This window comes from Typopeltis vanoorti, chromosome 8 (genome assembly GCF_054136105.1).
Source record: "Typopeltis vanoorti isolate ZY-2024b chromosome 8, IOZ_Tvanoo_1.0, whole genome shotgun sequence".
In the NCBI taxonomy this organism is placed as follows: Eukaryota; Metazoa; Arthropoda; class Arachnida; order Uropygi; family Thelyphonidae; genus Typopeltis; species Typopeltis vanoorti.
In genome coordinates this window covers 97,377,028-97,399,877 of record NC_143556.1, presented here as the reverse complement: position 1 = coordinate 97,399,877, position 22,850 = coordinate 97,377,028, and the positions used below count along the sequence as shown (strand labels likewise).

The 22,850-nt window shown below is 35.6% G+C and overlaps 1 protein-coding gene across 2 annotated transcripts in view; it reads left to right on the top strand.

Annotated features, from left to right (window-relative positions):
* The window catches only part of LOC150104209 (nardilysin-like), a 561,456-nt gene that overhangs the window by 99,026 nt on the left and 439,580 nt on the right, over positions 1-22,850 (top strand). For both annotated transcript variants that reach the window (XM_090396835.1, XM_090396833.1), the window contains exon 7: positions 1,879-2,001. In XM_090396835.1, the coding sequence (XP_090252961.1) occupies positions 1,879-2,001 (123 nt within the window). The remainder of the gene's footprint in view (positions 1-1,878; positions 2,002-22,850) is intronic.

Here is a 22,850-nt window from a genome sequence, read left to right as displayed (position 1 = left end):
TAGTAGGATTCTCCTTAGCCTGCATGGCCAATGTTCTTTCATAATCCTTTTTTGCTTTTCTTACCACACTCGTTACCCTTCTGGCCTGCACTTTATATTGTTCATGTGCCTGCAGGTTACCTTTCTCCTTAAATTCCCTCCATAGTTGTTTCTTTTTTTGCAGCTCAAGCTTAATGGTGTTATTCATCCATTTAACCCCTACTTGAGTTATTATTCGGACTCTAGGTATACAGTCAGCCATTGCTTCATGCAAACACTTCTTTACTACCTCCCATGCACTATCAGTTTCTAGCCCTTGCAGTTGTACATGCCTCGGCACTGAACCAATCAATCTCCTAAGCTTGTCATACTTACCAGCCCGATAATTCCACGTCCTAGTTGTAAAATCTACACCTTTAGCCACCTCCCAAGTCAAGACCTTATGATCACTCTCATCTATTGGTGGCGACGTGGTCATATTCGTTACAGTCAAATTCTCAGATGCAATTACCAGGTCAGGCACTCTTTGACCCCTAGTATTTTTCATTACATGCTGTCGCAGATAGTTATCCCTTAATAACCGCATAAAATCCAATTCCTTCCTCCCATGTGTCCTCTCCTCCTTCCAATCAATGTTACCATAGTTGAAATCTCCCATAATAATTACCCTCCTTCCGCTCATTTCTTCTATTTGCTTATGCATACTATCTCCACCATCTATTCCATCACCCAGTCTATAGCAGCACCCAACTGTATATTTAGTTCTGCTAATTTCAATCTCACACCAAATAGCCTCAAACGTGCTCTTTTCTCTATCCTGCAGTTCCACTTCTATTCTTCTTGGCTGTAGCTCATCAGCTATCATCAATAACCCCCCCCCCCATTTTATTCTCCCTGTCACTCCTGAACACACCACCCCCTTCACATTCAATCTCACTAGCTGTATCCTCTTCTGTCAGCCATGTTTCACTAATGCCAATAACTTGTGGTCTGGAAGTGCCAACCATATGCTATAGGAAAGTTTTACAATTAGGTTTAGATGCAAAGGGTAACAAATAAATATCTACACAGAAAAGTAACTCAAAATGAGAATCTGTTGCTTCAGATAATTAGAAGAAAATTCAATGACATAATGGATGATAGCAGAAAGATCAAAACCTCAATGTTCAGCAAGAATGAACAACATAAATTAGAAACTGAGAACTGAGCCACCTGGCACTGGACAGAAAGGAATGGGGAAAAAGTAATGAAAACGGCATTAAGCACCATTGAGCATTGATGATGATAGGTTCGTTGCACCTATTTGAATTAGAAGACCGAAAACAATTATCTAGCCAAGAAATGAATCTTGGATGTGTTGATATCCTGAAGACTATATCAATTATCATTTTATAATTCGAATACTTGCATTTGAATTCACTACAAGATCACATGAATAGAGGAAATAGACTCTGTTACCATCAGTAAAACTAAGAATAAGGCTTAAGGTTATTATGTCTAATTGAGTGACTTAATTTGAATGCCTTTTTTTTTTTATAACTCCAGTTTAAAAAACTGGAGTTTAAATGAAGAAAATATTATTGATATGTTCTTTTTAATAAAAAAAATGTGTTGTGAAAATGACTTCTTGTATATTGAAGATCACATATATATCATAAAAAGATTTAAATTATCGTTTGGAAATTTTGGCTGCTTAAAATGGTGTTTAAGCTTAAAATTGATGTCTGCATAGTATTGTTATTTCTGGACAGGTACAGTGGCTAATTTTTTTTTTTTAGGTCTATATATATATATATATTGATTGTAATTTTAAAGAATATTTTTTATAAACTGTAACATGAATAGTACTAGTAATTGTAGTTTATAATTTGATTATTAATTCTTTTCTTTTAAATTTAGGTAATGCTCTCTCTCTCCAAGTTAATCCAGAAAAGAAGAAAATCAATATACATAAATGTTTGCAGAAGTTTTGGACAGAGAATTATTCAGCACATTCTATGACGCTTGTTGTACAATCTGTAGGTAATAATGAAGTGATGTGTATAGCTACATTTTTATTTTACAATTTTCTTCTAACTATTCATTATTGCTTTCTTTTCATCTAATTCCATATCAAACACCAAAGAAGATTGTTTCCTGTTCTATGCTGCTTTTGATCTTATCAGAAAAAGAGAGACAACTTTTGACATTGGTCAAAATTCATCAGTATATCAAAAAAGACTCTTGGTCCTGGTTGGGATTTGTATAGAGTCAGCAGCTGTAAAAGGTGGGTTTGTGAAATTGTGTTTCTTTGAGTGGTAATTCATTCTATGTGGAAAGAAAGAGATAACAAGAAATAGAGGCATGAAGTTGAGGGATGAGAGACCCACAAAACATATTGTATTCACAGAGAGAATCCACTCTCCCATCCACACATGGCCTCAATATTCCCCCCCCCCCCACACACCACACATACACAATCACTGTACTTAGTTTCCCTTCAATCAAAAAGTGGTAGCAGGATTTGGTGCTAGCTGATCAGAAAGGTTTGGTCCCATGCACTAACCTGGTTTTTTCATGGGGTGATGTGGAGGTTTTGGTAGATGTGCGAATCTTGATACTTAAACAAGATTTCAAAATGCAGTCATGCCTTTACATCAAAAATGCCACAGACAAAGTGGCTGTGCTCTGCGAGTACAACATAAAAGTGGCTTTTTTTTTATGCTTACAAAAAATATCAAGATTCCTACATCCACTAAAACCTCCACATCACCCATGAAAAAACCAGGCATCTATGAGATTCATTGCCCTTATGGCATTTGTTATGTAGGCCAGACAGAAAGGTCAGGAGAGATCTGCATGCCAGAACATGTAAAAGACATTAAAAAAAGAAGAGAGCATAAATTAGCCCTGGCATTCTACACAACCACTACTTGCTATCAAGTACTCTGGCAACAAACAAAAATGTCATATATTTATGACATATATAATTTGTAATTGTGAGATAAACACACTTTCCTTCAGTTGGTGAAAGAGATCATGTAGTGTTTACCTGTGTTGTGGCTAGTCATATCTAGACTTTTGTGAGGAAAGGATATATGTAGAATTATAAGGCTGGTGATTATGACAAGCTTAGGAGATAGCTTGGAGCTATAATATGGAATGAGGAGTTGAGTGGTAAAGAAATAACCATCTTGCTCCTTGGCATACATATCAGTTGTTTTTCACTAAGCACCTAACATTTATACCTGACAAAGAAATACATAATAGCATGAATGTGTGAATGTATTCCAGAGGCCAAAAGACTGAATAAGGTAGGTGTAAAATGGATGAATGTGGAGCTTAAGCATGAAATATGGAAAAAAAATAAGTACTTTGGAGGAAGTACAAGATAAATAATGGTAATAATCAGTTACATGAAGAGTATAAAGAATGAGAGGAAAGTAACTCAGTTAGTAAGGAAAACAAAAGTAGAGTATGAGCACATATCTACAAAACCTAGAGAAAGTTTTGTAGATATGTGGCAAGTAGAAGGAAGAATGATAAGATGATGTTAATGGATGAAAGTGGTAGAATGGTAACTGCTGCAGAAGACATTATTGGATATTCAGGTGTTTCCTCCTGATCAGTGTGGAATCATGAGGAATTTAAGTGTAGAGGATATAGGAGAGGATGACTTAATTGTGTGTGAGCTGGAAGTAATTGAATAAATAAATAAACTTGGTGTCAATAAGGCGATAGGATTCTATGACATATCACCACTTATCTTAAGGAAATGTTTCAGGAAATTGGCAGCAGCATTGGCATACCTGTTTAATAAAAGTCTTGAACACAGTGCCGGATTTACGTATAAGCTAAAAAAGCTACAGCTTAGGGCCTCGCAATCTGCCGGGGCCTCGAATAAAAAAACAAAGACCAGCTGATGTAATTTAAAACAGTAGGGGACCCTCTGGGTTTTGTATAGCTTAGGGCCTCAGCAAGTCTAAATCCGGCCCTGCTTGAACAGCACAGGTTCCAAGGGAGTGGAAGGAGGGTAAAATTTTTCCACTGCATAAAGGAGGTGATAAGGCTGTAGCTTCAAATTATAGGCCGGTCTGTATATCTTGAGTTGTGGTGAAGGTACTGGAGAGATTGGTGAGAAGTAGGATAAAGAAATGGGTTGATAACAGCAGTATTCTCTGTGGTTATCAGTATGGGTTTGTTAAGGGATGATCATGTTTCACTAACTTATGTACTATAACAAATACCTTGGACATGGGAAATGCATATACAGTTATGTACTCTGACTTTGCAAAGGCTTTTGATAGACTGCCACACGACAAGCTCTTAAATAAATTGAAACAGATGGAATTGGATAACAGACTTCTGAATTGTAATGGTGACTGGCTGTCTGACATGTATCAGAAAGTTGTATATAGGGGTGCGGTATCCTAAAAGAGAAAGGTCATTAATGGTGTGTGCTGCAGGGATCAGTTTTGGGGCCATTGTTGTTCAATTTGTATGTCAATGATCTTGAGATGGCTTTAGTAAGTGATGTGCAGCTGTTTGCAGACGATGCAAAACTGGAGAGCAATGCAGAGTCAAGTGGATGTTGTGGCCTTACAAGAGGATTTGAATAGAAGGGCAGGTAAGTGGAACTGTCAGTTCATTTGCCAAGTGTAAGGTTTTGAGATTTTTCAAGCAACGATGGGATGAAAATTTGTACACTTGATGGGAAAATTTTAATGGAAGTAGAGGAGATGAGACATCTAGGAGTGATGCTTGACAAGGATCTGAAATTCTGGGGCATTGGATAATGGAAATGATGCAGAGGACTGTGGCATGCAGAAATAGAGAAGTTATGATCCATTGTAAGGCCTTGATCAGCCTCATATGGATTATTGTGCACAGATTTGGTTGTCAGGTTTTCATGGTGATGAAGATATGTTGGAAAGGGTCCAGAGAAGATTCACAAAGATGGTCAGTGGTCTTTGGAATGTGGAGTATGAGGACAGATTGAGAGAATATGTTGCAGAGCTTCTTGAATAGGAGGAAGAGTGGGGGGGTATGCTTGAGTTATATAAGCTAGTCAGGGGTTGTTATCAGGTTGACATGGAAGAAATTTTTCATAGAATGGGAGAGGGGGTGTGGGTAGAACACGAGGCCATCGCTGGAAACTGTGTAAGGAGGGTGTAATTCGATGAGTGAGGAGGAGGTTCTTTGCATAAAGAGTGGACTGCATTCCTTGAGTGTGTTGTGAATGTAGACACATTGAATCATTTTAAAGCATGGTTGGATGAACAATGTATGCAATAGTGTGTATCTCCCAAGGAGTGGGTCTCCCACTCCTTGGAAATCAGATCTTAATAATAATAATACTTCAGCTACTTTTCCACATTTCAGTTTCTCATAGTTTCTTTAATGTGTACGTCTTCTCTGCATTTCTCTTGAATATTTTATTCCCCTGTTTTGTCCTTTATTTTTTATCATTTAACAATCTTTCAAAGTAATTACTTCACACATCCAGAATACATTTATTTCTGTTCTTATGTCATGTTTACATGCAAAGGGACGTAGCAGACATCTCCAATAACATAGTGAAGAGGAACCAGGAACTTAAATCCCTCAGTCCCAACTTATCTCAAAACAGATACAAGAACAAGATGATTATCAGTATCCTACTAATTCCCTCCCCCCCCCCTCAAAAATGGGTTGTACCATCATTATAATAGTTTATTTACAATTTGTGAATAGGGAAAAAACTAAATAAATATGAATAAGAAAAAGTTAATTATTATACGTTGTTTTCCAAGCTTCTCTGTTTTGAGCCAGTTGAGTTATTTCTTGTAGAGAAAGAGTATCTGTGCTGATAAGATGGTTAATATGCTGCCAGAATTGTTTATTTGGTGGCACCTCTCCATCTTAGTCCATTTGATGGGGCGTATAAAACTAAGATGTCGAAGTATGGAGAAGGAGGATGTCTCAGTTTATGTCCAAGAAAATCAAGTTTACGTCTGCGTTGGGTTTCAATCGAGGGTTTTTTGTTTGCTTCTAAAATCGTGGAATTACAAATATGATCCTTCCAGGAGTAACCAAAGTAACAGTCTTAAGCAGGTTGTATTGAAGCTATTAATGGTTTTGTTGCGTTTTGGGTGGAAACATTCAATGTTTCTCCACCATATAAGAAGATAGCTTGAGAAGTTGCTTTATAAAGCCTAATTTTTGTTTCCAAGGTGAAGGGGATGATTTTCATATATTTCTTAGATTCCTGTGTTCATTGAGCGCTTTTCTTAGTATTATGTCATTTGCAGTATTATTTATATTTGAACCTAAGTATTCGATGTCTTCTACTTTTTCTAAAATTTGGTATTGTTCTGTAATGATGGAACCTTTTGTGAGTATTTTGGTTTTATTTGAGTTAACTGTCAATCCAAATATTCTTGCTGCTTGGCATGGTTTGTCAAAGTGTTGTTGCACCTTGAATAAAGATGAATCTATTAACACTATATCATCTGCATAGCTAAAATCACTGAGACAGAGTCGTTTATCATTTTTTGTTAGCATTGCACTGAATCCGTCCTTACCCATCGTGAAAATGTAGTCTAGGGTGATTATAAAAAGGAAGGGTGCCAAGGTGTCTCCTTGTAGAACTCCTGTTACTATAGGAAATTTTTCTGTCAATTCTCTATTGACAAGAACACTGGCATGAAAATCTTGATAAGGTGCTGCAATTGCTTCAATAATTTGTTGGGAATACTGTAATAGTTAAGAATACTTAACATGTTTATTCTACCAATGGAATCAAATGCCTTTGTGAAGTCTATGAAATTGAGGATAAGAGGAATATTCTTTCTTGCCTTTGGAACCTTCCAATAGTCTTCTTATGCTGTGAATGTGTTCTAATGTGCTTGATTTTTCCTTAACAGTGGGGAAATATGAGGTTCTGTATGATTAAGAATAATTTTATTGTAAAGTTTCACAGCTATAGGTAATAGAGTTATTCCATGGTAGCTTTCTGGTTTATTTAGCTTTCCTTTTTTTGGTATTGGTATAATTATACTTTCTTTCCACTTGGGAGGTAATTCCCCTATCCTGAGAGCATTATTGCATATATTGAGGAAAATATTCTGAAGTTGTTGCATTTTATAGGTATTTCTTCACGTATTTTGATTCTGGGCACTGAAGTTTGCAATGTTTTTAATGTTAAGTAAACTATTAAAATAGTTTTTCCATTCCGATAATTCTTTATCTTTGTCATCTTTAGTTTTACCATCATCAAATTCCTCATATATACCCTTAAGGGGTGTACAGGATATGATAGTACTATATGAAAAATTTACATCATTACTAACTTCCTATCTACAATTTTCCTCCAAATCAATCTGTTACCTGTCAAGACTCTAACATTATCAGATCTCATATTTCTGTCTTCTAAGGCAGAAGACAGAAATATATTGTATCAATTCACCTATATCTTGGTCTTCTTCTGGGTCTTTTTCCTGCCAACCTGGCAGAGAATACTTGTTTTGCTAATCTTTCCTCTCCCATTCTGTTTAAGTGACCATACCGCCTGAGATTATCTCTTCTAACACATTCCTAATTTTACCATCTTTATCTTTAATTCTTATTTTTTTGGGTTTCCTTTCTTTATTACTAAGATGTTTCACAATCTGAAAAGCTTCTTTAGTCTTATGGTTTCTATGATAATCCTCCAAAGTTTGACATATGTTTTGTATGTGGGATTCTTTGTTTCTTTTTAGGGACTCATATACTTGGTTGTTGATTAACTTGAAGTTTTACTTTATCTGTTCACTTTTGAGTTGTCCCATTATTTGCTTGAGTTTGTTTCTGTAATTAATCAGTTTTATGGAATTCTGTGACACCCAGTTTTCTGCTGGTTTATCCTGTGATTCTATTGAAATCTGAAGGTTCTTTGATTAAATGATTGAAGTTGTTATTATTTTCAGTGTTATTACTCATCAGCACTAGGTTTTTTCATCATTTGCAAGGCTGACAACTTCTTTGTATTTCATAGAACTTCTTTATACTTATTTCGGGTTGAGAGATCTAAACTGTTCCATTTTATGTCTTGTTGCTGTTTTCTTTGAGTTGGTAGCTGTTAGCCGAAGCTTGATGTGAGCACTAATGATTCTGTGATCTGAGTTAAGAAAGAGGGTTTTGTAAGTTCTACAGTTCTGTATTGATCTAACCCATTTACCATTTATAAATATATGATCGAGTTGGGATTTCGATCCATTTGAGTGCTCTCCTGTCCATTTTCTGTTTCCATGGTGAGGAAATTTGGTGTGGAGAATGTTATAGTTGTTGTCATTGCAAAGTTCTGAAAGCAGATGTCCATTGTTATTTGTCATGTGGTGATATGTATATTGCTCTATACTTCTGTTGGATCCTGCTCAGTCTGCTGCAATTTGTGCGTTAAAATCCCCGCCTATTATATCGTAATTATGCATTGGGAGGTTTGAAAGATAAGCAGCGAGTTCTTTGTAAAATTTAGATTTGTTGTCTTTTTCAGTGACTTCTGTGGGTGCATATACTGAGGTAATAGTTGCCTTGGGGTTAGAGTCAGATAGTATAAATACAGAACTTATTAAATTTGCAGATAAAGAATTTAATACCAGATTTCTAAAACTTATAAACCAAATATACAAAGAGGGAAAATCCTCCAAAATGGGGTAGAGCTCTAGTGATCCCAATTTACAAAAAAGGACAAAAAACAGATTGCAATAACTATCGTGGCTTCAGTCTTCTCAATACAGGTTATAAAATCTATGCAAAGATATTAACAAACAAATTAATATCCTATATAGAATCATAGCTGGGAGAAGAACTGAAATGTAAATGAACAAAATTTTGAGAAATAAACTATGGGAAACCCTAAAGAAATATCACATTCCAAACCAACTATACAATGCTCCATCGAACATATACCATAATAATGAAATAACAATAAAGCAAAATGATACCATATTTACTTGGAAACCAATAAATAGAGGAGTCCGTCAAGGCTGTCCTTTATCACCCATATTATTTAACATATATATGGACAATATTATCAAAAAAAATGGAGAGAAGTTAATACATGCTTCCAAATTAATCGATATACAAAAATAGACGCACTACTCTGCTGATGATCAGATCATCTTTGGAAAGACTGAAGACAAATTGCAGAAAGCAATCTGTATCTTAAATAATATTATTCAACAATATGGCCTAGAAATGTCAGCGGAGAAAACTGAAGTCATGGCTTTTCACGGAAATAATCCTGTCAGAAGTAAAATAGTAATAAATAATAAAATAATGGAACAAGTTAATAATTTTAAATGCTTAGACTGCAAACTATCTTACATGAATGAAATATATATTGATTTTAAGATGATAAACTTTATAAAAATCACTGGAGTAATTAATAGAACTTTTAAACCTAACTACGTACAAAAACACACAAGAATTAGAGTCTACAAAACAATAGCCAAACCTACACTATTATATGGAAGTGAGATATGGACCTTTGGAGAAAGAGATATATACAGAGAATTCAGGCAGCAGAAATGAAATTCCTTAGAAAAACAGAAAAACTAACCATATTAGATAAATAAAGGAAATAGTGAAATAATTAAAAATCTTAAAATTAATTCCATAACAGACTCGATGATTAAATATAGGAAAAACAGGCTAGACCATATATCAAGAATACAGAGAGAAAGATTACCAAAAAAAGATCTTAGCATATAAGCCTAGAGGGAAAAAGAATAGGGGGACAACCAAGAAAAAGATGGACTGAGTCTGGAACAGGCCACTTGGCCTAGAACCTGGATAGGAGGAAGAAGGGGTTAGAGTCCAATGTTTTGGATAATATTCTGTTTGATATTTTCTCTATTGCAGAGATTTTATTATATAATTTTTCACTAACTAAGATTCCAGTGCTGCTGTTGCCATGTTTTTCTGCTGAAGAATAAATGAAAGTCCATTTTTTTTTTTTTTTGTCGTTGTCAGTTTTCCAGTGATGTTTTTAGATATAAATTGTGTCGATATCGTTCAGTTCCTCTTCATAGTTCAAAGAATTTTCCACCGTTTAAGAGTGTGCATATGTTATAACTGGAAACAGTTAAAGATTTTTTTCTAGAGTTGGAGTTTAGAGGACTGGCTCTTTTTTCTTGTTGATCGACTGGCTTCCAGAACAGCTTTCACCAATCAGCATTATGTTCACTCTCAAGGTGGAAGGATCAGGGCAAGCTCTAGATTTATTTGTTCTGTTTCCTTTCGTAATCAGTTTTTGAATCCGCATAGCAGGAAATTAACCCTATATGCTTCACCTGTTGGTCTGCAGGAGGTATTTCATTTCCCTCTTACCACCCATTTCTGGGAGTTCCCCTATCTGCCACTTGAGGATGTGCCCTCTAGGGATTACAGGCTCCCCCAATGAATTCATACAACTACAAAAAAGGGGAAGGGTCTGAGCATGATTTAGAACATAACTTACCTGAAATCATATGATATCGTATGTAAATGAGCTAAGTAGCCATAATAGTATGAACACAAAAAGAGACATATGCTATCACATGACTAAGAAGATATATAGGAATCTTCTCTCTCATGTAGAGGAAAGGAGAGTAAGAGGGAGGGAGAGAGGGAGGGAGGAGGAAAGTAGAGGAGACATTGAGATAGTGAAGAAGCCTAGACCTGAAACATGGACATTGCAGAACAATGGGTTGGAATGATGGATCGAAATCTAGGAAAGTTACAAGCCATGTGTGACTTTTAATTCTTTGAGATTTCTGTGTGAGCACTATAGTAATGCAGCCATGATGTCACTAGAGTTTTGCTTTGAATCTCATTAACAAGCATGCACATTAGTAGTCAGTTTTTAGAACAGCTGTTGCTGGGTAATGAGAATGCTAGCAAGCTTGTATGCAAGAAGGGGAGAGCTGTAAAAAAATAAAATCAATTACTGAGTTAAGTTTTGTGATCTTGGGAAAAGTTTTTATACCTGTCTTTATATATTCTCCAATGAGGAACTGTGAAGTTAATAATGGAAGGAGAGTATGGTATCAAGTCTTCATATATGATGTGACAATGTTAGGTGCTTAGTGAAAAACAACTGATATGTATGCCAAGGAGCAAGATGAAATCTGCAGTAAAGTTCTTTTGATGGAAAGTGCATTTTAGAACTGCTCTTAAATCTGTAACCTTTCTAGTTAACAGAACTTAAATGTGCAACTCCTATTGCCAGAGTGATTATCTTCATGCCTACTTCAGAAAAAATAAAGAAAAAGATATGTTTAAGGAAACTTGCTTGTAGAAGAAGATACATGGAAGTATATTAGTCAAGTGAGATCTTTGCCTTCTTTATTGGGATAGCAGAAATTTCAGAGATAAGACAGGCTGAATGACTGAGTAGAAACTAAAAAAAAAGGAAATAGAAAATAAAGGACATTAAGTTCTTGTATAGTCAAAAGAAACTACATAACTTTTTCAGCTGAATGCTGTCTTTTTTTTTATGTCTGGTGTTATCTCCAGAATTGAATTTAACAGTGAGTCAGAGAGTGAAAGATATTAAATATATAGAATAGTAAAAGTTAATTCACTGCTGGTAATTCTATAGAATATGAATGTCATACTCTTTAGAGAGACAAATATAATTACTTAATATTCAGAATTGAATGTATTGTATATATTTATATGCATATAGTAAATATTTTAATTTTTTATGAACTTGAGTCTTGTTCTTTGGATAAACACAACATGCTGATTTTTGAAGCCAATGCACCATAATGGATACAAATCTGAAACATTCTAACCAACTAAAATAAAATCAAGCATCATATATATATATATATATATATTTATTTATTTATTTATTTATTTTTTTGTATTACTCTTATGACTGTTGTCTTACTTTATATGATTGACTATAACTAAAGGTTCGATACATAGAGCAAGGTGGTGAATAACATAACTGATGCAGTTGATTAACAGAAATAACATAAGCGGTCCAGTCAACAAGTATAACATAAATGACACAGTCTCTTTACATGAAAACACTTGTAATAGTAGGTAATGACAACAGTTCTGCTGTGAAAATAACTTTCTGGAGACTGTTAATAGATAAAAGCACACTCATCAAAAAGAAGAGATTCCCTTCCTGTATTATACTAATTATAGTTTAGTGGATTATCTCAAATACTCTGCACATTAAGTAAGATACTATAATATGTCTTGGTATTAAGCAAGAAAAGATACAGCACAGCATTAGAATGAAAGAACATAAAATTCCGATATTTGAAATACTGAAGAATAACAAAGGACTCACAGAATGAAGTGTAATATCTCATTGCAGTTAATGATTATGTTAATTGATTCTGTATGCTGTATCAAAAGGTCATTTGTTATAATTAACACTGAGTTAACAAGGACTCAAGTTTAAGAATAAGTAGTTAAAGTTATGAAATATGATAATAAGCTGACTGGTTAAAATTATGGAAAACAATAAGCCGAGTTTGGTGGTTAAAGTTAAGTATAAACTTGCTACATGTTTTAATGCTAGATCAAACATATTATAAAAATTAATCTATTTGCATTTATTACTAGTTTTTATGGAGAACCCATCCATGAGAGGTTGGTCAACCTATAATATACTAGTACCATGGACAGGCAATAAGGAAGTTGTTCTCATTTGACTTAAAAAGCTGTGGATTGTATTCCTTAGGAAACGAAACACATGTGGTGGGGAAACTATGGCGGCTGTGGAAAAAACGAACAAAGAAGAGGAGAAATTTGTTCTGTGGGTTTGGAGTTAAACTGTGAGAGGGTGCTTATTGACTGCTGCATATGTTTGGATGGATTTGAGGGCGCAGGAATTATTAATGCCAATTCTGATGAACAGTCACCATAGAAGTATTTATAGAAGATGCAGGCTATGGAAATTGAATGCCTATGTGAAAGTGAGTGGAGTGTATTAGTGAGAGAGAGCTCTTGGGGGCACTTCAGATTGTAGGAGCAGTATACAGTGGTTGGGCAGATTTGTGATTTGTATAGGATTTGGAACTGTTTGGAGTTAAATAACAACTCAGCTCCACACAACGTTTACATCTGTCGTACAGGTGTTCAAAGATACGGTGGAAGTTCTGAATGGGAACTTTCTTCAATCTCTGGGTCACACCATGTTGCATGTCGGAATATCAGGTTTGTATCATGACTGCATTTGGATGGTTTTGGAGTCAAGTTTGAGTTCAACTACCACTGAGACAAATGAATGTTTGTACAGAAATGAAGTGCTAAATGTAGTTTTACAGTTTCATATCCATATGGGTTTGTAATGACATCATGCCAAGTAACTGTGAGTCAAGGTGATTTTGCGATGCATATACCAGAAATAAAGGATAGGAGGTTTTGGCATAAGTCAACTGAACTTGGTCAAAAATTATGGGTATCAGTGAGACCTGGTTGACAAAATTATATAGGTACAGGGATAGAATGTAAAGGATATTGTATTTACCTGGAGGATAGAGGGAATAGCACTGTAGGTGGGGGTATTGCTGATGATAGATGAAGAACTCCAACCAACAAAATTAGAAGTTAGAGGATTTTTAGGTCTGGTTGTTGGTTACTGCTGTAGTCCAAGGGGGTCCACAAAAAGATGTATATGCCATGCATTAGCAGATTAACGCAAGCTGAGCATTTATTATGGGGACTTCAGCTATGGGTACATAGATTACAGAAGAAAGGGGCATGACAAGATGGAAGTGGAATTTATACAGCTTCTAAGGGATAATTATCTGAAACAACATGTTATAGAGGGGGGATCAGGGGTTTGAGAGTGTTGAATTGAGTAATAGCATCAGAAGAATATAAAATTATAAAACTAGTAATTATGACGGACTTAGGAGGCATTTTGGAGCAGTGCCATGGCTTGAGAAGGTATGGCAAGGAAAGAATGTTAGTAATGCATGGGAAGTGATCAGGGATTGTTTGAGAGAAGTGGTATCGGACTGCATACCAATGGTCTTGAGGATAAACCAAGTGGGAGTTAACTGGATGAGTAGAGACTCATCCAGTTAACTGTCTCCATGTGCTCTCTCTACAACATTGTAGAGATAATATAAAGAAAAAGGCAATCAACATACTCATGAGCAGTACAAAGTGCAAGCAAGAAGGGCGAGTAGTATATGGTAGAGAAAGCTAAATCAGATTATGAGAAAAAATTAGCCAAGCAGGCCAAGGTAAATCCAGAAGAATGTATCATTATGTAGCAAGTAAGAGGATGAATGGCTATGGAAGATGACTTTAATCAGTGCCAGTGGCAGGATGGTGACAGAAGGAAAAAATAGTTGAGTTGCTGAGTGATCATTTTGCAAAGGTATTTCATCCAGGTGGAGATTTTGCAGTTGCTGATTGTCAGAATTAAAGTAGATGAACAGGAAGTGCTCAGCATGTCGAAAAATATCAACATTGAATTCACTTGTTGGATTGGATATCATGTTGGCCTGTGTGCTATGTGAATTTACGAGAGAATTGGTAATGTCTCTGACAAACTTGTTCAATGTAAATCTGAGCTTGGGCTGACACTTCACATCTTAATTGCTGTGTTTCAAGGGAATGGAAAGAGGGTAAGATAGTTCCATGATATAAATGTGGCTTCAAGAGACAAACATGGCAAATTACAGATTGCTCGGTATCTCTGGATTGGTTGTTAAAATATCAGAAAAGTTGGTTAAAGGTAAAATCCAACTGTGGGTCGATTAGGGAGATGCAATACTCTATAGTGGGCATCATGGCTTTGTAAAAGGTAGGTCCTGTCTTAGTAATTTATTCACATTTTATGCACTAAGCTTATGCACCCACAGCTGACAAAAGTGAAGAAAATGTTGAAGAGTTTTATGAACACTTAAAAGAGATTAAAAACCTAACAAAGAAACATGATATAAACATAGTGATGTGTGACTTCAATGCAAAAGTTGGCAGAGAGGGTGATGGAGAAATTGTGGGAGAACATGGCTTAGACACCAGAAAAGCTAGCAATAGCAAATACCTGGTTTAAACTTCCACCCAGAAGACTGTACACTTGGAAATCGCCTCAAGATAACTGACATAACATTGTCAGAAATCAAATTGATTACATACTGATAAATAAAAGATTCCACAGTAGTATAAAGAGTGCAAAGACTTATCCTGGAGCCAGATATCTCATCAGACCACAATCCCATAGTTGCAGAAATGCATCTTAGATTAAAATCAGCTAAAAAATCACAAAAGAAGAAAAAGAAAATTGATGTTGAAAAACTAAAAGACCCCAAGATAAATAAAAGTGCCAAGACACAGCTTAACCTATGATTACAACAGATTAACAAAGAAGAAAATAAAAGAGTGGAATCTCTTTGGAATAGCTTAAAGCACATACGGGAAACCCGTGGGCCGGATCCGGCTCTCTACTTCTTTTGATCCAGCCCTAATCTATTTCAGCGAAGTTTGTCTGATTCATGGTGGGAGAAAACATGGTGTGTTCTACTAACTCACATTAAGCTGACGTCATATGACTTGTGCAAAACACACTATGTTTTCTCTACCCAAGGTCTCTTTCTCACTTTGACTAGAGGCATGTGTGAACGTGTTACAACGTGTCAGTTCGGTACTTGCGTTGGTGTTGTGCTTTGTTCAGTGCCTGCATTGATGTTATGTTCTGTTCGGTGCTTGCGTTGATGTTGTATTCTGTTCAGTGCCTGCGGTGTAGAAGACAGTTTTGTTTGGCAGTTCTGAATATTGCTTATAAATTTGGGACAATGTCAGGGGTTATTGCAAAAAAAAAGAAAAGTAGATGCAGAGAATCATCAATTTCAAGACAACTGGACAGAGGATTATTATTTTATTTTGAATAAAGGTTTGCCTGTATGTTTGCTGTGTAATGAATCCGTATCCGTCAACAAAGAATACAACTTGAAGAGACGCTTTATTTTGAGACATGTGGATCACCCAAAAATTGGACAACTACAAAAAGATGAAATACAGAAGTTGAAGAAGAACTTGGATACCCAGCAGCAAATGTTCAACAAGCAAAGAATGCAACACCACAGCATTGTCAAAGCCAGCTTTGTGGTAAGCGAAAAAATCGCTAAGCATTCTAAGTCATTTGGTGAAGGAGAATTTATCATAGAATGTCTGCTGGATGTTGCAAGTATGATATGTCCTGAAAAGAAAAAAGACTTCGAGAATATTTATTTGTCGAGACGTACTGTTGTTCGATGGATGGGAATTATGGCTGATGATATCAAAAAAAGTTTAAAAGAGAAGATTGCTAGCTTGGAAGCATTTTCAGTTGCTTTGGATTACAGCACCGATGCCTCTGATACAGCACAAGTTGCAATATTTATTCAAGGAGTTGATGTGGATTTCAACATCACAGAAGAATTATTAGCACTTCAGCCATTAAAAGGAACAACTACTGGTTAAGATATATTTGAAACCGTCAACACAGTCTTCGAGAGATTTGGGCTTAAATGGAGTTCACTATCTGGCATATGCACTGATGGAGCTCCTGCAATGGTTGGTGCAGAAGGGATTTATTGGAATAGTTCATGAAAAAGCAATAGATCCATCTGGAAAATTTAACAAATTTTCACTGCATTATCCACCAACAAAATCTGTGTGCAAAATTGATTAAATTCACAAATGTTATGGAAGTTGTAGTAGCCAGTATTAACTTTATTTAGTTCACGTGCACTTAATCACCGCCTATTTAAGGAGTATTTGGCAGACCTATTTTCGGATTATGAAGATGTGTCTTATTATTGTAAAGTGAGGTGGTTGAGTAAAGGTAAAATGTTAAAACGATTTTATGATCTGAGACAAGACATTGCAGATTTTATGGACATAAAAGGAAACACAATTAACCAAGTAAAAGATGATTAGTGGGTGTGTGATGTAGCATTCCTTGTAGATGTCACCGGATACCTAAATGAACTGAATCTTAAATTGCAAAAACAAGGACAATTGGTTCATGAACTGCATGGACATGTCAAAGCTTTTTGTAATAAACTAAGATTGTTGTAAAGTCAGATAAGAGCTAAAAATTGTTATCATTTTCATACTCTAGCAACTCATAAAAATATCCCCTATAATTGTTATGGAGGTGAACTGAAGGCACTAATAGAGCAATTTGATACAAGATTTGCCGACTTCAAAAACAGACTCCACATTTGCTATATTTGTTCGTCCGATGGATTCTGATGTAAATAATGTGCCAGAAAGCTTACAGATGGAACTTATTGAGTTTCAGGTGGATTTAGTGCTAAAATCACAATTTAACAACATTGTTTTGATGGATTTTTATAAATTTTATTTGGTGGAAGAAAAATATACAAATTTTGCGTGCCTTTTCAAGAAAAATCATTTGTCTTTTCGGCAGCACATATATGTGTGAACAGTTTTTTCCGAGGGTGAAATACAATAAATCAAAAATTCGGACAAGAATAATGGACGAAAACCTCAAAAATTCTATGCGATTATCCTTAAGTAATATTAAGTCAATATTGATAGTCTCGTAATTGAAATACAAGGCCAATCTTCACATTAAATTGTTATGTCGTTCATTATATTATAAAATTTATGTAGAGCTTTATACCAAAGCATTATATTATAAATAAATGAAATATGAAGTGGGGTGCTTAAGGGTCAAAGCTGTATAACTGAGAGGAGACCTTCACATAGCCTTTAAAGGAATGCGGAGAACCGACCAGGGCTTCTGACCTAATGTCCAATCCTCACCTTCTCATGGTGCACCCTGTTGGGTATCTACTTTGATACTGAACGAACGAGGATGGGCTGGCAATTTGGGATTTAGCCGACCAAATTGTATTCTTATTGGTTAAACCAAAATAAAAAATGATGGTACAACATGACAAAATTTCATGCCGGCTGGGGCGTCGCCCGGTTAAACAAGGCCCCCGTTGTTTTCGCCAGGGAACCAGGGCGAACAGCGAAAAGTCAGCTACTGGAACAAATCTGAAAACAAACCCCAACTCAACATCACCAGAGTTAAAGATCGGTACTATCAACGTAAGAAGCCTGAATGGCAAAGAAATGGAGCTAGCTGAGGAATTAGATAAGTACCAGATCGACATAATAGGGGTGACTGAAACAAAAAAGACCAAAACTGGTGAGATCTTTCTGAGCAATAAATACAAAATGTTATATTCAGGCAATAACAATCAAGGAAAAGAAGGAGTAGCCATAGTATTCAACACAAAATACGAGGCTAATCTTCTTGAATGGCAGTCAGTCTCAAGTAGAGTAATGTGGGCAAATATGAGAATGGGGAACTGGACAATGAGACTTATTTGTGCCTATGGTCCCACAGAAGGTTCTACTAAGGTAGAAGTGGAGGAATTTTTTGAGGCTTTAGAAAAAGCAACTGACACAATGAAAAAGGAAAAGTTGGTCCTTGTTGGGGATCTAAATAGTAGAGTAGGAAATGATTGTGAGACATACAAAAATATTTTGGGAAAATTTGGAGAAAAGAGCAAAGCTAATAATAATGGCAAATATCTGTTGGATTTCTGCTCAGGACATGGACTGGTTATTACTAACACCATGTTCCAACATAAAAATGTGCACAAATTCACATGGAGAGAAGAGGCTAGGAATAAGAAAAGTCTCATTGACTATGTTATTGTTGATAGTGATGTTTTCTCCCTGGTGCAGGACACCAGAGTGTACAGAGGATTTGAAATTAGAAGTGATCACTATTTAGTCTTGAGCAGGATAAAATTGAATTTCATATTGAAAAGAATAACATGTAAGAAAGTTTTAAAGCGAATAAAAGTTGAGCAGCTCTCAGATGTAAACTGTAGACTAAAATACAGAAATATTATTGAAATGAAAATGAAAGAGTTTGAGAACAGGAATCAAACCTTGGAGATTCAGTGGCAAACTCTGAAGGAAACATTGATTGATTCTGCTAGAGAGGCATGTGGTGAGGTTGTGTGCAAAGATAAAAAAATCAGAACTCCCTGGTGGACACAGGAAGTTAAAGAGGTAGTGAAAGAAAAGAAGAAAGCATATCAAAAGTTCCTGGCAAATAAGTCAGCTTTTACTCTTACAGAATACAGAGACAAATGTAAGAAAGCTAAACAGTGTGTAAAACTAGCTAAACAAAAGTCATGGGAGGACTTTGGCAAGAATATAGAAAATAAATATCAAGAAGGTGGCAAAATATTCTGGAGGTTGTTGAAGAAGCTTAGGAATGGAGGAAAGAGTGCTGTAAAAGGAATTAGAGATGATGAAGGTGACATGAAAACAGGAGAAAAAGATATCCTTGAAGTATGGAGTAATTACTTTGGAAAACTGCTAAATGAAACAAGCAGTGATGACAGCACAGTGATAAAAAACACTGACCAGGCATGCAGTCAGGAATACATATCCATACTTGAAGTAGAAAAAGCCGTCAAAGGCTTGAAATGTGGAAAAGCAGCAGGAGTAGATGATATTCGACCAGAAATGCTGAAGTATGGTGGTATAAGAGTCTTACAGTGGCTGCACTGCATAGTTCAGAAAGCCTGGACAGAGGGACGAATTCCCGATGATTGGAGTAGAGCTCTCATAGTACCCATATATAAAAAGGGAAATAAAACCGAATGTGAGAATTACAGAGGTATTTCCCTACTGAGTGTTCCTGGCAAGATCTATGCAAGTATACTTGAGAAACGGTTGAGAAGAATTGTGGAAGAAAAGCTTGGTGAAGAACAAGCTGGATTCAGGCCAAATAGAGGCTGTCAGGATCAGATCTTCACTTTACGACAAATAGTCGAGAAAGCATGGGAATATAACAAAGATCTGTATTTAAGTTTTGTCGATTTGGAAAAGGCATATGACAAGGTGCCAAGAGAGAAGCTATTCAATACGCTGCAGTTATATGGTGTCAATGGGGCATTATATCAAGCAATACTTAGTCTTTATTTGAGTTGTGAGTCAGCAGTTAGAATTGAAGGAAGTACAGGAAGATGGTTTAATGTTAAATCTGGTGTGAGACAAGGATGTACATTATCCCCTCTGTTATTCATTATCTATATGGATCACATTATGAAGGAATGTGGTATTAAACCTGATATCAAAATTGGAGATGTTAATGTCAGCTCTTTGCTTTATGCGGATGATGTTATACTTCTAAATAAATCCGCTACAAGTCTGCAAGATTCTCTGACTAAATTGAATAGCTGTTGTAATAGATATGGTATGAAGGTCAGCAATAAAAAGACAAAGACAATGAAAATAGGCAGAATCATTGAAAATGTCAACTGTGTTGTGAATGGAGAACCTGTGGAACAAGTAAAACATTTCAGCTACTTAGGCACAATTTTTACTGAAGATGGTAAACTAAATATAGAAATAGACAACAGAATCAGCAAAGCTGGTGTCGTGGGAAGTCAATTGAATAAATTCATATGGAATAAGAAAGAAATTAGTCGGAACACTAAATTAGCTGTAATCAAGATAGTGTTCAAACCAGTCTTAACTTATGGATCTGAGAGCTGGGTCAGAAGTAAAACACTTGACCAAAGACTAGAGACCGCAGATATGAGAGTCCTGAGAAAGATTATAGTCGTGAACAGATGGCATCAATGGCAATATCATATTAAAAATGAGGATATTAGAAAAGAACTTGACATTGTCAGCATCCAGGAATGCGTTAGCAGAGCTAATCTCAGATGGTATGGTCACTTGAATAGAATGGGAGAGGAAAGATTAGCCAAACAAGTGTTCTCTGCCAGGTTGGCAGGAAAACGACCCAGAGGAAGACCAAGATATAGGTGGATTGATACGGTACAAAGTGCCTTAGACGATAGAAATATAAGATCTGATAATGTTGGAGTCTTGACAAGTAACAGACTGATTTGGAGGAAAATTGTAGATAGGAAGTTAGTAATGATGTAATTTTTTCATGTAGTACTGTCATATCCTGTACACCCCTTGAGGGTACATGGCAGGAATTTGATGATGATGATGATGATGAAATATGAAGTAGTAACTTGTTTTAATTCATTTAATATTAAATTATTTTATTTAATAATTTGGTCCGACCCTTGACTCAGAGACAGAATGATAATTTGGCCCCTGAACTAGGAAATGTTGCCCATGCCTGGCTTAAAGAATGGCATCGTTACAACAAGTATTGAAGAAGTAGCTTATGTGAATAATGTAAAACAACAGGAATGGATGACAAATGAGATTCTTTCTCTTATTGATACAAGAAGAAGAATGTACAAAAACAAAGACCTAGCCAGATATACAGAAACACATAACATCATCAAGAAAAAAATAAAAGAAGCCAAGGAAAATTGGATGAAAAATTTATGTACTGAGTTTGAACTACTTCAGAAGAAACGTGATAATTTCAATCTGTATAAGAAAATCAATGAAATTTCTGGAAAACTTGGAAAAAAGCAAACAGTGTCTCTAAGAGACGAAAGTGGAAAAATAGTTCTAGAAGAAGAAAATAAAGCTTTTTTTTTCCAGATTTGGATAAAATATGTAACAGATCTTTTCAATGATACTAGACAGAGGCCTATAAATATAAAAGATAACATTCAAGGACCAGCAGTTATGAAATGTGAAATAGAGAATGCTATAAGATCAAGTAAAACAGAAAAAGCCAGTTGACCAGAGTGTGCAAACAGAATTTTTAAAATTAATAGAACCAGATAATATCAAACTTCTTGAAAAACTATTTAATAAAACATATGAAAGTGATGAATTTACATCAGATTGGCTCAAATCTACATTTATCACTATCCCAAAGAAACCCAAAGCGAATTCCTGTGGCGACTTCTGACTTATTAGTCTAATGAGCCAAACATTAAAAATATTTTTTACAGTAATTTAGAATCGTATTTATGAAAAAAGTGAAGAAACTAAGTGAAACGCAATTCGGCTTTCGGAATGGCTTTGGTTCTAGAGAGGCCCTTTTCTGTGCCTGAATATTGATATAAAATGCATAGCAAAACGGAAGTCTGTCTTTGTGTTTCAGAGATTTTGAAAAAGCATTCACAAAGTCAGACACACTAACTTAATAGAAGTCCTTCAACAAATAGGGCTAGACGAACAAGACATAAGACTGATAAGAAATGTGTATTGGAATCAGTCAGCTACCATTCAAATAGACAACATTACCACTACTGATATTAACATCAACAGAGGAGTGAGACAAGGATGCGTGCTCTCACCACTCTTGTTTAACATATACGCTCAGGTAATCTTTCAAAAGGCATTGGAAGAATGTCCAGAGGGAATCACAATAAATGGAAAGATTGTTAACAACCTACGATATGCAGATGACACCGTGCTAATTACAGATAACATTATGGATCTCCAAAACCTCATTGACAGAGTATACATAGAAAGCCAAAGAATGGGAATAAATATAAACATCAACAAGACAAAATACATGATCATCAGCAAACATGCAGCCTCATCAATGAAACTGACACTCAATGGGAAAAATATTGATCAAGTGTCAAGATATAAATATCTTGGTTGCTGGCTTAATGAACGGTGGGATCCTGAAATAGATATAAAGACAAGGATTGAAGTTGCATGGCAGTCCTTCATGAAAATGAGAACATTATTTTGCAATAAAGACCTAAACATGGAAATCAAATGCTGAAATGCTACATGTGGCCAATTTTGCAATAAGGAGTTGAAACATGGACATTGAAGGCGACAACCATCAAGAAAATTGAAGCCTTTGAGATGTGGCTATACAGAAGAATGCTAAAGATATCATGGACAGAAAAAATTACCAATGAAGATGTCTTAAAATCCATTGGCAAAGCTCAAGATCTTGTACAAATAATCAAGAAACGAATAACATAATATCTTGGCCACATCATGAGAAACAGCAAATA